Source organism: Castor canadensis, chromosome 8, assembly GCF_047511655.1.
Source record: "Castor canadensis chromosome 8, mCasCan1.hap1v2, whole genome shotgun sequence".
Taxonomy (NCBI): Eukaryota; Metazoa; Chordata; class Mammalia; order Rodentia; family Castoridae; genus Castor; species Castor canadensis.
Window position 1 is genome coordinate 136749393 of NC_133393.1, and position 19016 is coordinate 136768408.

A 19016-nucleotide genomic window follows, 5' to 3' on the forward strand; every position below is an offset into this window, starting at 1 on the left:
CATGAAAAATGCAGTTGGAGTTTTTCCACAATGTCTTTTCCTAGTGGCTCAGGGAGTGATTGAGGAACTGCACACAAGGTTTGGCTCTTTTTTCTTCAAGTGGGGTTTGATTGAACTTATAGAGGAAATGGGAAAGACAGACAAAGGGAAGGTTTTCTTCTTTGGAACCTATCATTTTATGCCCAATAAAACTAAATGAACATATGAGGGGATCTAACAGTAGAGAGCCCATCATAAGCTGTAAGTGATTTATCAAAGCATTTCTTCCCCTACACATGCAGAGAGCACAAAACCCAATAAACATCAGAGAAAGACTAACAGGGAAATTGACACTTGACTGTGGTGGAATTTGATAATCTAATAATGCACCAAATTCCATGCCACTTGGGTCATACACTGAACTGGCAAAGACAGACGTGTTGTCTTCATTTCCCCCCTTACTTACTACACTCTGGCTTCCATTTTTCCCAAGTTCTTCCTCTGAAATCTTGCTCAAATTATCTAAGTAGTGGTCTGATATTGTGTGGCACAAATCTTCAAAAGAATAATCCTTTTCTTGACAGAGTTTTATTTCATCCAGGAGTTTTGATAGTTCTCCAGTCACAGTTTCACCTATAAGAGCATAATTTGTTCAGAAGTTTCTAAAGAGACTATTGCTAAACTTAACATTATTTAACGAAAATATGAATGCTGTGGTGACAGAACTCAAAATATGATGAACAAGAGTAAATAGAAACATCTGGATAAAATGAGACACTAACCTATATTAACACAAGAAAATTAACAAATAGAAGAGATACCAATTTTACCTATATTTATTCTTTCTCAAAAAAATGAGCATTGAAAGTTTACATATATGTAGTAAATAAAGCATCTCAAATTATAATTTCTAGAGTTTCATTTCTTTCAAGATTTAACTTTTAATAATCTTTGATTGGCATTTCATTTAACTAATGGAATTCATTGAGTGATTTATTAAAAACCTTGACACAGTGCTGATAGACTACTTCCTGGATCAATAAACATAAAGAGCAGAGCTTATTAACAAATGATGACATCAGTGGGTAATTAGAAAACAAAGAATTTGTATCACCTGTCAAAACACAAATATTTTATAGGGTGAAAGCAAATATGCACTTTTAAACAGTGTCAGAAAAGTACTTTATACTTACAATTTATTCTGAAAAAAATTCTAGCAGTTACAATACAGACCTTGATTTTTTTATCCTGAATTAAAATATATTTAGGATCTGTTTACCATGGATGTATGGACATTTAATTCAGTTTCACTGATCTATGAGCCTGTCATTATGCTAGTGTCACATTATTTTGAGTAGTATAGCTCTTCAACAACAATGCCAAGAGCCTACAATGTAGGAAATATGGACTCTTCAATGACTAATGTTAGGTAGTGAGATATACATGTACAGAGGATTGAAACAGGACCCTTATCTAACATCATATAAAAAAGTCAATTCAAAATGGATTCAAAATTTAAATTTGGACTTGAACTCATAAACTCCCAGAAGAAAACATTGATCAACATTGATTTGAAAAGTTATTTTTTAGATATGATACCAAAAGCATAGGTAAGAAAAGCAAGACAGACAGTGGAATGGATTGTAGCAAACTAAAACAGCTTCTGGGGCCAGGCACTATGGTTCATGCCTATAGTCTCAGCTATGCAGGAAGTGGAGATATGAAGATCTTGGTTAGAGGCCAGCCCAGGGTGGGGGAGTTAGTGAGACCCTATCTCAAAAAACAAGCCAGGAATGGTGATCTTGTCTATAATCTCAGATACATGGGAGGGTAGGTAAGGTCCAAAGTTGACTCAGGCAAAAAGCCCAAGACTCTATCTGAAAAAGGGGCTACTACCTTGGCTCAGGTAGTAGAGTGCTTGCCTAGCAAGCATGAGGCCTTGAGTTCAAACACCAGTTATCAAACAAACAAACAACAATAACAACAAAAAAAATCCTTAGTATTACCAAGAATTAAATAATAAAATGACAAAACCTTCTGCACAGCAAAGAACACAATCCATAGAGTAATAAAGCAACTTATAGACTGGAAGAAAATCTATGCAAACCATATGTCTGACAAGTGATTAAATATAGAACAACTCAATAGCACAAAACCAAGTAACTCAAATTAAAAAATGATCTAAGGACCTCAACAGTCATTTCTACAAAAACGGCACACAAGTGGGCCAACAAATACACAAGAAGGTGCTCAACATCACTAACAATCAGGGAAGTATAAACCAACACCTCACACATGTTAGCATGGATATTGCCAAGAAGTAAAACATGACTAGTGATGGTGAAGTGTAAAGAAAAGGAACCTTGCACACTGTTGCTGGGAATGTAAAACAGTACAGCCATTATTGAATGAAGTACTGTAATGTAATGACAGACTATTATTCAGTCTTAAAAGAAGGATGTCCTGCCATTTGGGATGATATGGATGAAACCAGAGGTCATTTTGCTGAGGGAAATAAGGCAGGCACAGACAAATACTGCACACTCTCACATCTGTAATCTATAAAGTCTAACTCATAAAAACATGATAAGTAGTATTAATCATATCGTATTGAACCTGGAATTTGCTAAGATAGTTCATCTTAAGTGTTCTCACCACAAAAAGAAATGTAACTCTATGAAGCAACAAATTTTTAATTAGTTTGATGGTAGCAGTCCACTCACAATTTATATATATATATATATATATATATATATATCACATTGTATTTTTAAATACAATTATTTGTCAAGTATACCTCAATAAAGCTAGAAAAAAACACATTTGTGAAAAAACTCCGGGCATATCTACTCCATATTAATGTCATGCAGCAGGGATTGTTACCTACTTTGCTTGCTATGTCTCAGAGCCAAATATAGTACCTAGGAAGTAGCGGAAAATCTACAAGTGTGGAGTGAATAAATGTATAAAACACAGTGTGTAGGATAACATTTATTAGGCTTGAATTTCTTTTATTAGCCTTATGCCTAGACAACAAATTTGTTCAAAAGTCTAGTGTAGTTTATCATAACTAGCTACTCACTTTTGGTCTTCTGGGAGGGAGATTCGACGGGAGATGAAGCGTGAGTTTCTTGGGTTGTGTCGTCCTGTATGTGCTCCTCAAGGACTGCTGGTCTTCCCACGCCTTCTAGATACTCTGTGTGTAGACGTTTTGAATTACACACTTAAATTAACTTATAATAAAATCAATAACTGAACTTTATGTTTTACTTCTGATGATCCATTTTTCATTTATTTCCTCATACAATAAATATATCCTAAGCTTTTTTAAAAGACGTTAAAAAACAAAAGAACTGCATGATGTCATGTTAATTTAAAATTTTTAAACAAATATGTTGCATTTCCTTAAATAAATGTCTCTGAAGATTTAAAGCTCTCTGAAAGATGCTCTGAGTAGACATGATCACTAAAACAAAGATGTTCAACTCAGATGAATCCAGCCATCAGTTAGATAAAATATGAGGATGAAATGCGCTAAGTTTATTTTATAATACTGGTGTAATATTGAAAGACAAACATGATTTGCATACTAAACTACACTTACACAAAGAAATAATATTCATTCTCGTTATTCTTATAGTAATGTCCTATACTCAGCCTATCTTTCTTTCTTCCTTTTGTGATAAAGAAATAATAATAGAAACACCAGGTAAAACTTAAGTAGTGCTTACTATGTGCCCGCTATGGTTCTAAGTACTTGACATAAATTAACTCATCTGATCCTTATAAAACTATGATACATACACATTACTATCACAAGTTTGGGGTTTTTTTGAGACAGAGTCTCAGTATGTACCCCAGGCTAGCCTCAAACTCAAAATCCACCTGCCTCAGCCTCCTATTGAAGATTATAGGCATGCACCCCTACACCCAGCTCTATCTCAGTTTTAAAGCTGTCAAGTAAAAGAGCATTATTAACTTGTTCGTGTTCATATAGCTAATACGATGGAGCCAGATAGTCACGGAACATGAAAAATCTCACAAGGAAACAATGTTGAATTTAGAGATGAAATGTCAACTAAAACCTAGCCTCAATGTCATAGAAATAATAAAGAGCACATAAAGCATGTTTAATCAGAAAGTGTGTGTGCCACCTTTGTGTGACACACATTGTGTCAGCAATGATATAAAACGAAAGCCGGTATTTCTGGAGATGCCAAAACTTTGGAATTTTAGCTGAAAGCTGAGATCTTTTAATGTTGACAGCTAATTCAATTTTTTATAGAAACACAGCGTAGCCCAAAATACAAATTCTGAACAAAATATATCTGCTATATATCAAAACTATTTGGCGCATGAGTGGCTAGTTTATAGCTTCCTTATAAGGGATAAACCCACAGATAGCTTCTCATTGGGATCTTTTGTTTGTATTCCTTATTCAGAAGGAACCTATTTCCTAAGAATCCAGTGAAGGTAATTTGTCTTTCATGCCAATGAATTGTGTCCTCATACCATCCAAATAGTTTTTACCAAAGAGCAATTCTACTCGGCAAATTCCACCAGGAAATGAAAGCAATCTACGGAATTCTATCTGCAAAATTTCTGAATATGCAATAACTACGTAATTGAATAGCAGTTTTGTAAAACAGTAATAATAGCTACTATAAACCAGCTTTATTTCAATAACAAACTTCGTTAAATTTAAAATGTACCAGTGAACTTGAAGTCTAGGAGTTTAAAGAATAAAATGTGTTTACATTCTCAAGTTTACCAGTAATTTGAAAAATCCAAAGATGTCCCATAAGCCCTACCACAAATTGACACATCTAATGAATCTTGACCATTTTAAGGGAGCAGAGATAGCGTACTCCTATATAATAACATTTGCATCTACATTGAACTAATGCCACATGTTTAAGAATGTCCATAATTATAACATGATCCCTTTTTAGTGGGTAATATTTATTTTACTTTTCCCAAAAGGCAAAATATACACAAGCTTTGGGACTTTTTTTTTTAAGTTCAGTTAGAGGCATAAGTCCAATATGAAATACAAGTGCCTAGAGGGAGAAGATGGATAAAAATGGTGTATGCCACTCATTCTTAGCTTTCATTCAACTTGATTTTAATTTGAACTAATGTGAAAAGACATTCTTGTATTTTCTGACTTATCTCTGTGTGCGCTGGATGTGAAATGAACTTCTTTATTCACAAGAAAACTGCACAGGTCTGAACTTTCCTAGAAGGCTTGGAAATAGAGAAGAGAGCATAATGACCCCTCTTTGGCCTTTGTTAACTCCCATATCCACATGTCCTCTGTCCCAACTGGGTTAAACTCATGTATCTCCCTACAGAACAATGCTATTCTTCAGTGCCCAACTAACGGCTGAGAAACTATCCTGCTTCCCTCCAGCTACACTTGCAGCCAATCTGTAACAACTGCAGGAGATAATCACTGCTGCATGGTGCAAGAGTTAACTAAAAGTACAGAAAGAACATCTAAGTGTTTACGGTAATGTGGTACATGCCAGGCCTAATCACCAAGTCAAAAAAATCGTTTAAATCTAAATTTTTCAAAGATTAAGTTTTAAATCAAATGGAAAAGTATGCAGTTCTGCAAATGAAAAAGTAGCATCTAGATGGATGTAAAATCTTCAATAGACCTAAAGTCTGCAGCTAACTACAAATGTACGAAAATGATCTTTATCAAAAACAAAGGCTGGCCAGACTGAACTATCTTGTACAACTGGAATTAGGGAGAAAACAGTCAGTATTCTTTCAGCCAAAGACAGTTTTGGCTGCTGTTATTCATCCAGTACTCAGTACTGACTCCGCCACTTAGCATAGAATAGATATAGGAGTTTGAGCAAGGCATTTACTCTCTTCGTGCTTTAGTTTCCCTTATGTGCAAAAAGAGAAATATTATCTGACTTATACACTTCACAGTCATAGAAATGAAAAACTGAAAAATCTCCAAAAACTCTTAACATATTATGTAAATGTAAGATAATACTAAACCATCACCTCACCATTTTACATAGCCTCATTAATTTCAAGCAACTACTATGTATTTACTACCTGGGTTTTAAAAAAAATTTATAAATATCAAGTAGTGAATAAATACTTTAACTTTTAAAAATATAATGAAGAGTTGAAAAGCAGAACTAAAACATTTTAAATAGTATTATTTATGTTAACATATACTAGGAAGAAGTACAAGTAATGAGTTCATTCAAAAGTAAACACTAACCAAAAGTCCAAAAGAAAACTATGACAACTTTAACTTAATCTTGACTTTAATGCAAACTCATCCATCATTCAATGTCATCTACCTTGTAAGAGTGCTGCGATCTGGAGAGACTTCTGAGATGGATGTTCTTTCAGAATGTCTAAGACAGTTCTGCCTAAACTGTCCTTTATGTTGGCATCAATTCCTGAAAGAAAAAAAAAAACTAGTTGTACCACTGGAGTGTCCTCAAATGATACTGTTAATATATAACTGCTCTAATTTCAAACATATATAGGCCAAGCACTGAGAGAGGTTTAAAAAATTAAGTTATACACACACAAGATTTTATTAAGAAAGAAGGTGGGGACGTACTGCTACCAAAGATTAAGAGCGTTCTTGATAACGAATTAAATCTTAAAGGTCATGGGCTCAATCATTAAAATTATTTTCCAGGAGCCTATCATCCCTTTTGGGCTGTAGCTGGTTAACTAAATAGTACATTATCAAGCTAAAAAATATTAATTTATAATGCAAGTGTAAAGACCATGTGATTTATATATTCTGTATAACATGGTAAAATATTTAATAAATGATAATCATGTACCATGTGAGTAACAGAAGAATACTTTTAGAATATTTCAACAGTCACAAAATTTGAAAAGGCATGATTATTCTCAAGTGCACAAATACAAGTGTCCAAATACTGCTTCTCCATGACATTTGCTTATGCCAGATTGCTCACTGTTCAACATCAGCCACTTATCATCCGCCTCGGCAACCTCTTAAACTGTGTAAATGAAACACCTTTGTTACTATTCCAGTTTGGAAACTATTTATTATACTAAAGAACTTACTTTAATGTATCAGAAAGGTTTCACTACCCTAAAAAACATTTATGAAATTTTCAAACACCTAACTACAAACAAAGCCAGTTCATGGGATCAGGCCCCAGATGAGAGTTCATCATAAGATTATTAAATATTTCCTAAAATTTGTGTCAGGATGTGTGGCCAGAACATATTTAATTGGCTGTCTCAAATAATTTATTATGACTCTACTGAATGTCAAAGTTAAATATACGTGAAATTTTAATTTTGCAAGAGCATAATAGTCTGTCAATGTTCTTATTTTATTTTTCTGCAGAAGAATATAAACATGCTTTAATCCATAACATGAAGGAATAACATCAATTGTTTAGAGGTATGAATTTGTACTCATGTCTTTTGACTCTTAGAGAAAATATGACCTCAATCACAGTTTTATTTCATTTCAATAAGAATAACTGTGAATAATATGTTTATATAAATAAGCCTACTTTATTGTTTCTTCAAGGCATTGCCTCTAAAATGTTACCTTTAATATAAGCCACTGTAGCCAATGAGCAACATCTGCTCAGCTGATGAAGTAACTAGGAAAATTTATACCATGAAGAAGGAATTCAAATCTCTGTAACCATTGTTCACAATATAAAAACCTACGGAAAAATCATGTTCTTTAATAAACGAAGCAAATGTCATAACTTCTCAGGGATCTCTCGTAGAAAGCAGAGATCTCCTTTACCTTTTGGTAGTTTGTCCAGTGTACATAAATGCAATTTAAACATATAAAATCCCAACACAATTTTACCAAACTATCTATTGATTAAAGGAAGGTGCATATTTGTATTAATTTTATCTAAACACCAAAGCTTAATTCTACATGGTATGAATGCATGTATGAAATCTGTAGTGAAGAAAGGATCATTTGTGAAGAAAACTGTCCTTTTCTTTTGTCTGTTTCTGAAACAGAAATACAGGATAGGCTCCATGCAAACCCAAGATAGCTACCTGTTTCTAACAGAACTCGTACAACATCCACCTTTCCAAACAAAGCTGCTTCATGAAGGGCACTCCCTTTTTCTGTCTGAAAAAAAATGAAAAGAAGATATAGTTGCATTTGTAATACTTACAGATTTTTAAATTCTGTCAATGTATGTATTTATACATCTTTTCTGTAATCTTAGCACTCCCTGACTGAAAAGTAGTATGGAATGAAGGAGGGATTCTAGAAACAAGATCCAAAGGCTTTAGTTCACAAAGCAACTCTGCTTCTGAACAGTCAATTGACCTTTTTACATTAAGATGTGACTCACCTTTTCTTAGTCTTGCTGTGCTCAAGTATAAAATAAGAGTAGTAGAACCTATCCACAAAGTTCTGTGAGTGTCTAAGATTTCAATCAGCTTGCATCTATTAAATACCAATTATATAGCAAGAACAGTGGAGGATGGCTTAAGGTATGGAAGTATCATTCTGGTCCTTGTACATCCACATTCTATTTAAGGAGACAGATGTATAATAAATAATTATGACATATGAAATCTAAACAATTTAATGTGGCTCACAAAACCTGAATGATCTTTTCCCTGCTATCCTCGCCAACCACTCTCCTGCACGCCAAAACTCTCTCCCTGACCTCACATTCTATGCTCCAGGTGTACTGACCTCATTCATATTAGGGTCAATCTCTATTTTTTTCCCCAGGGGTCTCAAATGCCAGTCCCTCCACCTGGCAGGATCTAGCTCCCAACCCCTCTTGATATGGCCATCATCCAAACTACTAGTTCTCAGTCTTCAGCATGAATCACAAATCACCTAGAGAGTTCTTTTAAAAACAGGTTTCTGGGCCCCATCCCAAGAGTTTCCATTTCAGTAACCAGAGATGATTTCTATTTCAAACCAGTTCCCATATGATGCTAATGGTCTAAAGAATATACTTTGAGGCCAGGCGTGGTGGCTCATGTCTATAATCTTAGGTACTGGGGAGGAGGAGGTCAGGGGGATTGTGGTTCAAGGCCAGCCCAGGCAAAAATTTCATGAGAATCCATCTCAACAGAAGGGGGAAGTAGTATGCACCTGTCATTCCAGTTACACGGGAAGCACAGATAGGAGGATCACAGTGCAGGCCAGCCTGGTCATAAATGTAAGACCTATTTTTAAAAAAATTAAAGAAAAAAGAGCTAGAGGCATGGCTCAAGTGGTAGAGTGATTGCCTAGCAAATGCAAAGCCCTGAGTTCAAACACCACTGATCCACACAATATGTCAAATCTTACTTAATATAATTTCATTAAGGAAAATGCCCTTTGCCCCTTGCCTAATACTTTTCCTGTATGTTCCATATCAACCTATATTTTCCTTATCTTAGCACTTACAATACCACATTACAATTTCAAGTAATTGCTTATTTCCCTTAATAAACTATAAGCTCAGTGGAAATGTAGATTACATCTATTCTTTTCACTACTGTATTCCCAATGCCTAGAAAAGTACTTGGGAAATGCAGACATTTGGAAATTATTTTGAAGGTACAAAGTGGAGGAAGGAAGGAACATAGGGCAGGAAGGAGAATTTGTGAGTTGCGTAAGTATAGTGCACTGTTAAGACTGATTATGCCTTGAGGAAAATCAAGGAAGACTTCAAAAAGAAGGCTTTTTGAGCTACCCAAACATTTGCTGGTTTTTCTTTTTCTTTTTTTAATTTCCTCCCTCTCTTAAGAATGAAACAAGTATCTCCTCCATCTTCATTGTTGGGTGCAAATGTCAATATGGCTGTTTTGTCCCTTTGTACTAAAAGTAATGTCTCATGTGGAATTTTAATCTCAATTTGAAATAAAAATATTACTATGAGATAATATACAATGCAAGTTTCCTTAGTTAATAAGTGTACTGTATAGTTAACTCAACCTAAAATGAAAAGATTGTCAAGAAGGCTTGAAGAACACTGAATATCAATATCATTTGAACTGCCCCAAAAGAGCTAAGAAAATCAGGACTGGTAATACAGTAGATTTATCTACACCAGCATCCTCACAAACACACTGGCAGGTACCAGTTAGGCTGAACAAACATGTTGCCCAGAGGGAGCTGGGAGGGAGCACAGGAAGAGCAACCTCCCTCCTGGGCCAGATTGGTCATCTCTGCTGTAGGGAGCTTCCACTTGCTGGGGCAGAACAAGCTACATCATGGAAACTCCCACAAGTCAAAAGATAAAGCCCTGACAACCAGCACAGCCCTGCCTCTAGCCCCAAGTATGTCTTGGAAATCTCAGAGTGTTCCTTGGTGGTGTGATCATGGACAGTGTCAGCAAACCCAGCACTGAATCACTGTTTGGAGAACTGTGCAGGTGGAGAGAATAGCCTGGGAGTTGGCAGAAGCCTGGGAGACTCAGTAAGTGAAACTGGAGTCTGGGAGATAGCAGCCTGGTCTCTGGGATCCAGCATGGAAATTTGCAAACAGAATTTTAAGTCCATTTCTCTGTACTGGGTCCCCAGCTCAGAGCCTTACAGGCACTGCGCAGCCATTCTGCCACTGAGCTAAATCTCCAAACCAGAAAGCCCCTACTAGCCTAACCAGTTCAGACTTTAAAAAAAAAAAAATTAAATACTGCTTTGTCACCCTTCTTCCCAAAAATTAAGAAAAGACTGACTTTTTGTTTTTGTCTTTGTAGGTTTTTTTTTTAAATAAGTCTCCTTCTTGCTTCCTTTTCCTTGTTCTTCTTTTTCTCCCTGCTTTTATTGAAGTCCTTATAGGTGAGCCACAATACCTACCTTTTAATATTCAAATTTTAACCATCTCTTTTCCCTCCCTCTCTATATGCCCTCCCAGATTTCTATTTTCTGTCTGCTCATAATAAGATTAGTATATTCTCTTACTTTTCTTTTTTCTATATTCCTCCTTCTATCATCCTGCTTTATTATCATTATTTTTGGCAGATTGTTAGATTTCCAGGTCGCTTTTTTCCTCTTTCTCCTTTTTTTCTCACCATGCCTTTAGCTGAACCATTTCTATTTCCTGCTCCTTTCTCATCACCTCCCTTCCATCTTATTACACCATACATCTTATACTGTTGATTAGTATCCCTCCTGTCATCTTTCCATTACTGCCCTTATTAACTAATGTCATCATAGTTCATGAAGTAGTACCTTTGTTTGTTTATACCTTTAAAGATACTGGAGAAGAAGCAGTGATCATTCTTAATTAGGGATTACTGTACTCTCATAGTGGGTGTGTCTATCAACTGTGACTGCTTCTACAGCTAGTCTTCTTCTCCCTGAGTGGAATAGGGAGATGGAGTCAGTATCTTGATAACAGTGAGTGAACATTTGACTACTGAGTCACACTCCCAGTCTAGTGGAAAGAAAATGCACTACAATCTGGTCACTACCCAGTTTTGCCTAAAAATTGTGAATACTTCCACTAAAAGGTCACCAGCAATTAAAACTGCCAACCAAAAACTGGACTAAGATGCAGAAATCCCAACATGGAAACACAAGTATTGTGAAAAAATAAGGCAACATGTTTCCTCCAAAAGTCACTAATCCCACAATAAAAGACCTGAATGATAGCAAAGTGGATGAAATCACAACCAAAGAACACACACACACACACAAAAAAAAATGATAAGAATGATCAATGAACTTAAGGAGGATATGTATAAATACCTGAATGAAGTCAAAGAGAATATAAAGAAACAGCTGAATGAACTCAGAAAGAATTCAAGTAAACAACTGAATGAAATAAGGAAGATAATGCAGGATATGGAAGAATTCAATGAAGATTTAAAATTCTGAAAAAATCAAATTGAAATTCTGGACACACAAACCTCAATAACTCAACTTAAAATCTCAGTTGGAAGCCTCACCAATAGAATGGAATAAGCTGAAAATAAAATATCAGGAATGGAAGATAAAGTAGAGGAATTACAATACTCAGATAAAGACAAAGAAAAAATATTGTTAAAGTACAAACAGTACATGCAAGATCTCTGGGAAACTATTAAAAGACCAAACCTACAAATTGTGGGTATAGAAGAAGGAGAAATGGTGCAAGCTAAAGGCATAGCAAGTAATGATAGCATAATTTCTCCAATCTTGAGAAAGAGAGGGTTTTCCAGGTATAGGAGGTTTATAGGATACCAAACAGACAAGATAAAAAAGAATTTCCCCAAGGCATTTTATTGTTAAAACACTAACTATACAGAACAAAGAATATATATATTCTGTACACATATACATGCAGAATAAATATCTTTATGAATCACATATACACAACAAAGGAAGAATATTGAAAGCAGCAGAAGAGAAGCAATAAATCATTTATAAAGGCAAACCCACTGGATTAAGAGCAGATTTCTCAACAGAAACTCTAAAAGCAAGGAGGGCATGGAATGATGTATTCTAAGCCCTGAAAGAAAATATCTTTCAACCTATATTACCATATCTGGCAAAGCCATCCTTCATAATTGAAAGAGAAGTAAAAACCTTCCATGATATACAAAAGCTAGAGGATTTAATGACTACTAAACCAGCACTGGAAAAGATACTAAAAGGAATCCTACACACAGAAAAGAAAGATAAATGCAACAAGGAGAATACAAGAAAAATTGCACTAGACAAGTAGGAAAGCAAATGAGAATTAAGAAAGAAACAAACATCATAAAACAACAAAATGACAGGAAGTACTACTTCAATAATAACTCAATGTTAATGGTCTCGATTCTGCAGTCAAAAGACATATACTGGAAAATAAGTCCCAACCACTTAGTCTATAAGAAATGCACCTCACTGACACAGACAGACACAGACTTAAAGTGAAAGGGTAGAAAAAGATATTCCATGCAAATGGAGCACAAAAGCAATCAGGAGGAGCTACACACATATCTGACAACATAGATTTCAAACCAGAATTAGTTAGAAGAGACAAAGAAGGTTACTTCATATCAATCAAGAGTGTATAACACTAAAAAACAAAACTTCACTGAAAGAATTTCTATAGGATTTACTTAAGGAAAAGGATCTGAGATGTATGAAGTAATGGTGAATAAAGAGAATCATTAATATAAGGCTAAATCTAAACAAGCTGTTTAAAATATAACGATAATGTCTACCATTGCACTAATTTTGTTTCCCAGATACTTTGATACATGATAGTGGGCACTGGAGACACTGAAATCAACTATTCTAGTGAGGGAAAATACATAACCTCCACTTATGACCTGGGTTCCAGTGGAAGCCTGGGTTCTAGTAGCTATATAACCTTGGGAAAAATCACTGCATATGCCTGAAAATTCATGCATTCTGTAAATAAGAAAAATACTAAACCCCTAATTAGGTTGTTGGGAAGGTTAAATAAAATAAACTTAGCAGTAATAAGATTTTTTAAATGTTTTATTAACTTAGAAAGGAAAGACAAGTATTATCACTAATATTGCTACTCAAGGCCTAGTGTAGTGGTTCACAACTGTCATCCAGCACACAAGAGGCTGAGGCGGGAAGACCACAAGTTTCAGGCCAACCTGGACTACTTAGAGAGACCTTGACTCTAAAAAACAAATATATCTCAAAAGTCAATTAGAAACCTCTTTGTAAAAATAACCTGAAGGCTAGTGAAATGGCTCAAGTGGTAGAGTACCTTCCTCTCAAGTGTGAATCCCTGAGTTCAAACACCAACACCACCAAAAATTTAAAAAAAAAAACCCTCAATAATGTTAATATTGTAAAATTATAGACATATCTAGCCTTTACACATTATTCTAAGATTAAAATCCTGGCTTAACTAGAACTAGTGCTTTCATATAATGAATGAGAAGACAGAATTCTGAATAGGAAAGATTAATAGATAATAAACATATTTTTATTTTATTATTTTAATTCTTTAGTCTACATGCCATTGTCTAGATCTTAAACATTCCTTCAAAAGCTTTGTGTTAAAGGCTTGGTCACCAGCCTATGGTGCTATTGGGAGGTGGTGAAACCTTTAGGAGGCATGGCCTAGTGAAAGTTAAGTCACTGGGGCATGATTTTGAAGGGATACTGGGACTCTGGTCCCTTCCTCTCTTTTTTTTATTTCCTTTCCACCATGAGGTAAGCAGTGTCCCTCTGCCACATGCTCCCCACCATGATGTACACCTTGCCACAGGCCCAAAATCAACAAAAGTAAGGAGTCATGACTGAAACCATCAGTCACAATAAATCTTTCTCCTTATCAGTAGATTATCTCAGATATTTTGTCATAGCAACAGAAAACTGAGCAACACTGTAAAAACAGATCAATTTTTTCCAAGTCCAAGGTTGATATAATTAGCTTTTCTGGTAAGACGACATAAGAACTGTCAAAACAGAATGGACTACTGGCATAACTAAAGTAAATGGTGGTGCCAGGAACACTTTACTACTAAATTATATAGAGTTTAAATGTATCAAACATAAGGACTTCTTCCTTTTCAAAATATAGACTAATTTCAAAATAATTTCATTCCTCTCACCAGAAACTAGAAAACATTAATATATTCTAAGGTACAAAGTAAACATTCTTTGAAGTCCTGTATCCTGCAGGTTACCACTCCCCTACACAGAGTCTGCATCCAATATCCTCATTCAAATTATCACTATTAAGACAAAACACCATTCTACCCAAAATCTACAACCCATAAGTGGGCAGATCTTGAAAAATTGTAAGCTTGTGAAATATTTACTCCAAAACAATCTATAAACAAATAAAATATATACAAGAAAACAACACTCAAATAGGTGAACCCAAATTATTCTAATCCCTAAGATTTTGGACCTGCTTTTCCTATAGATCAAATGTTTTAATTCTATTTCAATAAATTATTTTAAATAAACAATGCCTAAAATATAGAATCATGAGTTGATAACATAGTAACATCTCAAGATTTACACAGTAGCTAGATATAAAGCACTCATAATATCTCATCACCTTTTATGTAACTAAAAACCATCTGAACATAGTGAGGGAAAGAGTCAAAAAAGAAGAACTGAAATGATTTGTAAATTCACATTAACAACTAAGTTGCTAATGAAAGCAAAGGAAATTCTCCTGTTAATTGTAAATGTGTATTAATGTAAAGCCTCTGTAGCACCAAAGCTAAGAAAAACAATTTAAGTGGCAGGAAAAGGAAGGAAAAGAAGAGGATGCTCATGTTTGCAACCCTGAGTTTTAGTTTCATTTTTTATTTTAGTGTTATGTATTCTCATAACTTCTGAGGAAGCTCAATAGTGCATATAAAGGAATGTTTGTTATAATTTATCCAGAATTTCTAGGAGTTACTCTAGGTTATCTATCCACCAGAATGCCAAAACCGCAGATAGAAAGGGGACTTGACAATGTCAGAGTTTGGCCTAACTAGTTCCCCCTTCAAATTTAACATTCCAATAATAACCCTCTTGAAGCCTGCAAATGAGACTCAATAAAGGATTAAGGGAGAAAATAAAGAGAATAATCATGACAAGATATAAAGTATATATAGTACAATATATTTACAGGTAAAAATACCTAGGCAAAACCCCACTGAACAATGAATAGATACTAAAACAATGAAGGACAGTAATGTAAAATAGGTCATGCTGAGGTGAAGGCAACAGCAAAAGGGGGAGGTTAAAGGAGGGTGAATATGGTTGAGGCACTTTCTGTACATGTATGAATATGGGACACTGAAACCTGTCAAAGTCATTTCATGACTTTCAGGGAACGGGGAGATTAACGGAGGGGATAAAACAACCTGGGGTACCATATATGTATATATGGAAATGTCACAACAAAACCCTCTATATAACTATCATATACTAACAAAAATGTTTTTAAAAATTAAAGTATGGGGGGAGGGGAATAAAGCAGAATGATGGAGGGAGTGAATTCAACTAAGATATATTTTAAGAACTTTTGTAAAATCACAATGCACCCCCAGTACAACAATAATTAAAAAATAAATAAAATATTAAGTCTTAAAAAATATATAAAGTATGGTGATGATGACAAGAAATACAGTGTGGGTGTGGTAATGATAAGTAGAGAAAATAGCATAGATAACAAGAACTATGAGAAGAAAGACCCATGGCCATTGTAAGAAATAATAAACAGTGAATAAAGGAAACATTAATGGAGAAAAAAAAGAAAAGACAATTAGAACAAAAAAACCATGGTACCCTGGCCATTACCAATTAGCCATGCTGCCAACCCTTGAGATAAAAGAAAATAACTAAAAGAGAAGAACATCCAGGTCTTTGTAAACAACAAATGTTTGAACAAGTTGGGAGGGATTTTTGTGTCCTACATTAGCTAGATTATATTTAGAATACCAAGTTCAACCATGAGTATTAAATTTTTCCAGGGCTTTTAACAGATTAGAATGTGGCCAGAGAAGAAGGTATATGTAAAGAAGAACTGAAGGTAATCAGAATGTATTCATTTGGGGGACAATGGCACAAAAGGAATGTGACTTGTCTTCAAATAAGACACCTCCCATTCAAAAGGGAATGGAACTCTCCTCCTGCTTAAATAGGGACTTCAAGATTCTGTCTTTACGTGTCCTCTTTTCCTTTACTTCTGTCTCAAAGGAAGCATCCTTTCTCACCATTAAAGCTAATCCTCCATTTGTGCTCTTTATCATTTTCTGCTGCTTCTTGAATTCTGCTCATCAGGTAGCTTCACCATTTCTCTTGCATCTTCAATCTCAGTCTCTTCATGGATCCTTCTACTTTCATAAATATACACACCTTTCCACTATCCAAAAACAAAACAACAACAAAAAAACCAAAGAAACTTCCTATGAACCTGCTCTCACTTCAAGCTTCTCTCCCAGGTCTCAATTTTCTTTACACCACACTCTATGAAGAATCATCTTCCTTCTTCCAGATATATTACTCCTTGTCTAATTTTGTTATTGCTATAACCTCTGATACACAGTAGGCAAGGCCTGGCACAAAGCAGGCACTCAACAAATACAATATATGGTGAATGGATATGTGAAATTGTACTGTCCTGGCATTCCTCTTGTAACTGCTTATCTACAGATTCCCTTTTCCATTGACTCCCTGAATATTCTTAATTTGGCTTCTTTTCTCTCCCTCATATTCTTTCTTATATACCCATTTATGCCATGGCTTCATTTCTCAGTTCTCTGGAGCTAGCCTCTTAAGGGGCTAGTTTCATTTAAATGGTACATCCAAAGAGAGAGCAGCCCTAGTCCTTCGATCTCAATTATAATCTACCTGTTTCCTTAATAGTACTTATTAAAATGTGCAAATTTTGTGTTTATGTTTTTATTTTCCATCATCCCTACTACTCTATCAATCCCATGAAGGTAGGAAACAAGTATTCTTGTTGGTATAGCATACTGTGTGGTAGCCTGGTCTGAGAAGGCTTGTGAGGAGATGGTATCTTTATAGGGACTGGTATCCCTATAATACTGGTGTCCCTTATAAGGAATAGTGTCTTTATAAGAGAAGAAGAAGAAGACATTAAAGAATCCTCTCTCCATTTTTACACTGAAGAAAGGCTATGTGAAGACACAGCAAGAAGGCAGATGTCTAACAAACTAGAATTAGCCAAAGCCTTATCTTGGACTTTCCAGCCTCCAAAACTGTGAGAAAATAAAATCGTGTTGTTAAAGCTACAGAGTCTATAGTATATTGTTCTGGAAAATGTACAAAGAAAACAGAGGCAAAGGAAAAGGCAAGGATACAAATTAAGAACCAAGAGATGATAAGGGCTTATGTTAATGGTAAGGATATGGAAGGTACTGTAACTGAACACGATTTAAGCACAGTCAATGGGATTTGCTCTGAGGAACTACAGTAAACAAAAAGAAACTTGGGGGGCCAAATAACTACAAGAATGTCATTGCCATTTGCTGAAATGGCAAAGTTGTTTGAAGAGGAAAAAGTATAAAAGTTTAATGTTTGGATCTAGATATGATGAGTTTGAAATGTCCATTAGTCATCCAATAATATGTCCAGGAGGCAATCATACACACTAATTTAGAGTTCAAAGTGAGGTCCAGGATAAAGAAATAAACTTGGTAGTTGTCAGGTAAGGATGCCATTTGAAGCAAAGAGACTGAATAAGGTCAACTAGGAAATAAGTACAGATAGAGAAGAAAAAAGTATGAATACAAAGCCCTGGGACACTCTGATCACAAATATGAGAGAAGTTGACCTTGAAATGGGGACATGACAGATTGCAGTACTGGTCTCTCCTCTTCTATGCTTTTTGCCATATGAATTTGCAGGTCTTCCTACTTGTATGAGTATAGTATATTTCCCTATCTTTAAATTTAGGGTTTGACTTCATGACTTGTTTTTGCCAGTTGATAGTAACCAACATGATATTAGGAGAGGCTCAAAATGCTCTTATTCGTTGGGTTAGCTGTTTTGTGCTTTGGCTGTGCCCATGCTAGTTTTGAGAGGAAGATAACACACATGTGGAGCACAGCTTCCCAGACTACTTAGAGCATCGAGAACAGCTTTGCCATCAATCTGTAATCACTGAATGAGAAACAAATGCTATTGCTTATTATTGCATGCCATGACATTTCTTGTCTATTATTCAGCAACATAACAATAACTCACAATTACAGGGAATTACAGAGTCTTCAATGAAAAGGTTTATTGGGAAAGAATAACATTAAGATTGACTCAGGAGAAAGGGAGTATAACTTAACAAAAGACAGAAAAGCTTGATTTTTGAGGAGCTTCAGCAGACGAAAGGTTTGTGAGAACTGCCAGGTCTGTCTAGCTTTTAGGCTGAAGAGTAGACATTTAAGGTCTTTATCTCTAACTACAATAAGACCAAAAAGAAGTCACCAATGAATTGAGTTAGAACCAAAAGAGAACAGTTGGTCACTGCTGATGAATGAATAAGGATTGCCTATTGAACCTAACAATATGGCAGTCACTAAACACCTTGATAAAATGGAAGAAAACCAAGGACTTTTAGTAGAATAAGGAGTTGGAATGACATTAAGAGATATTGG

General features: G+C 35.2%; 1 protein-coding gene across 14 annotated transcripts in view; it reads right to left on the bottom strand.

Moving 5' to 3' along the window:
* The window catches only part of Anks1b (ankyrin repeat and sterile alpha motif domain containing 1B), a 1133346-nt gene that overhangs the window by 909154 nt on the left and 205176 nt on the right, over nucleotides 1-19016 (bottom strand). For all 14 annotated transcript variants that reach the window (XM_074084193.1, XM_074084191.1, XM_074084192.1 and 11 more), the window contains exons 5-8: nucleotides 8035-8110; nucleotides 6312-6413; nucleotides 3062-3175; nucleotides 446-612 (exon numbers count right to left, since the gene is read on the bottom strand). In XM_074084193.1, coding sequence (XP_073940294.1) covers nucleotides 446-612; nucleotides 3062-3175; nucleotides 6312-6413; nucleotides 8035-8110 — 459 coding nt within the window. The remainder of the gene's footprint in view (nucleotides 1-445; nucleotides 613-3061; nucleotides 3176-6311; nucleotides 6414-8034; nucleotides 8111-19016) is intronic.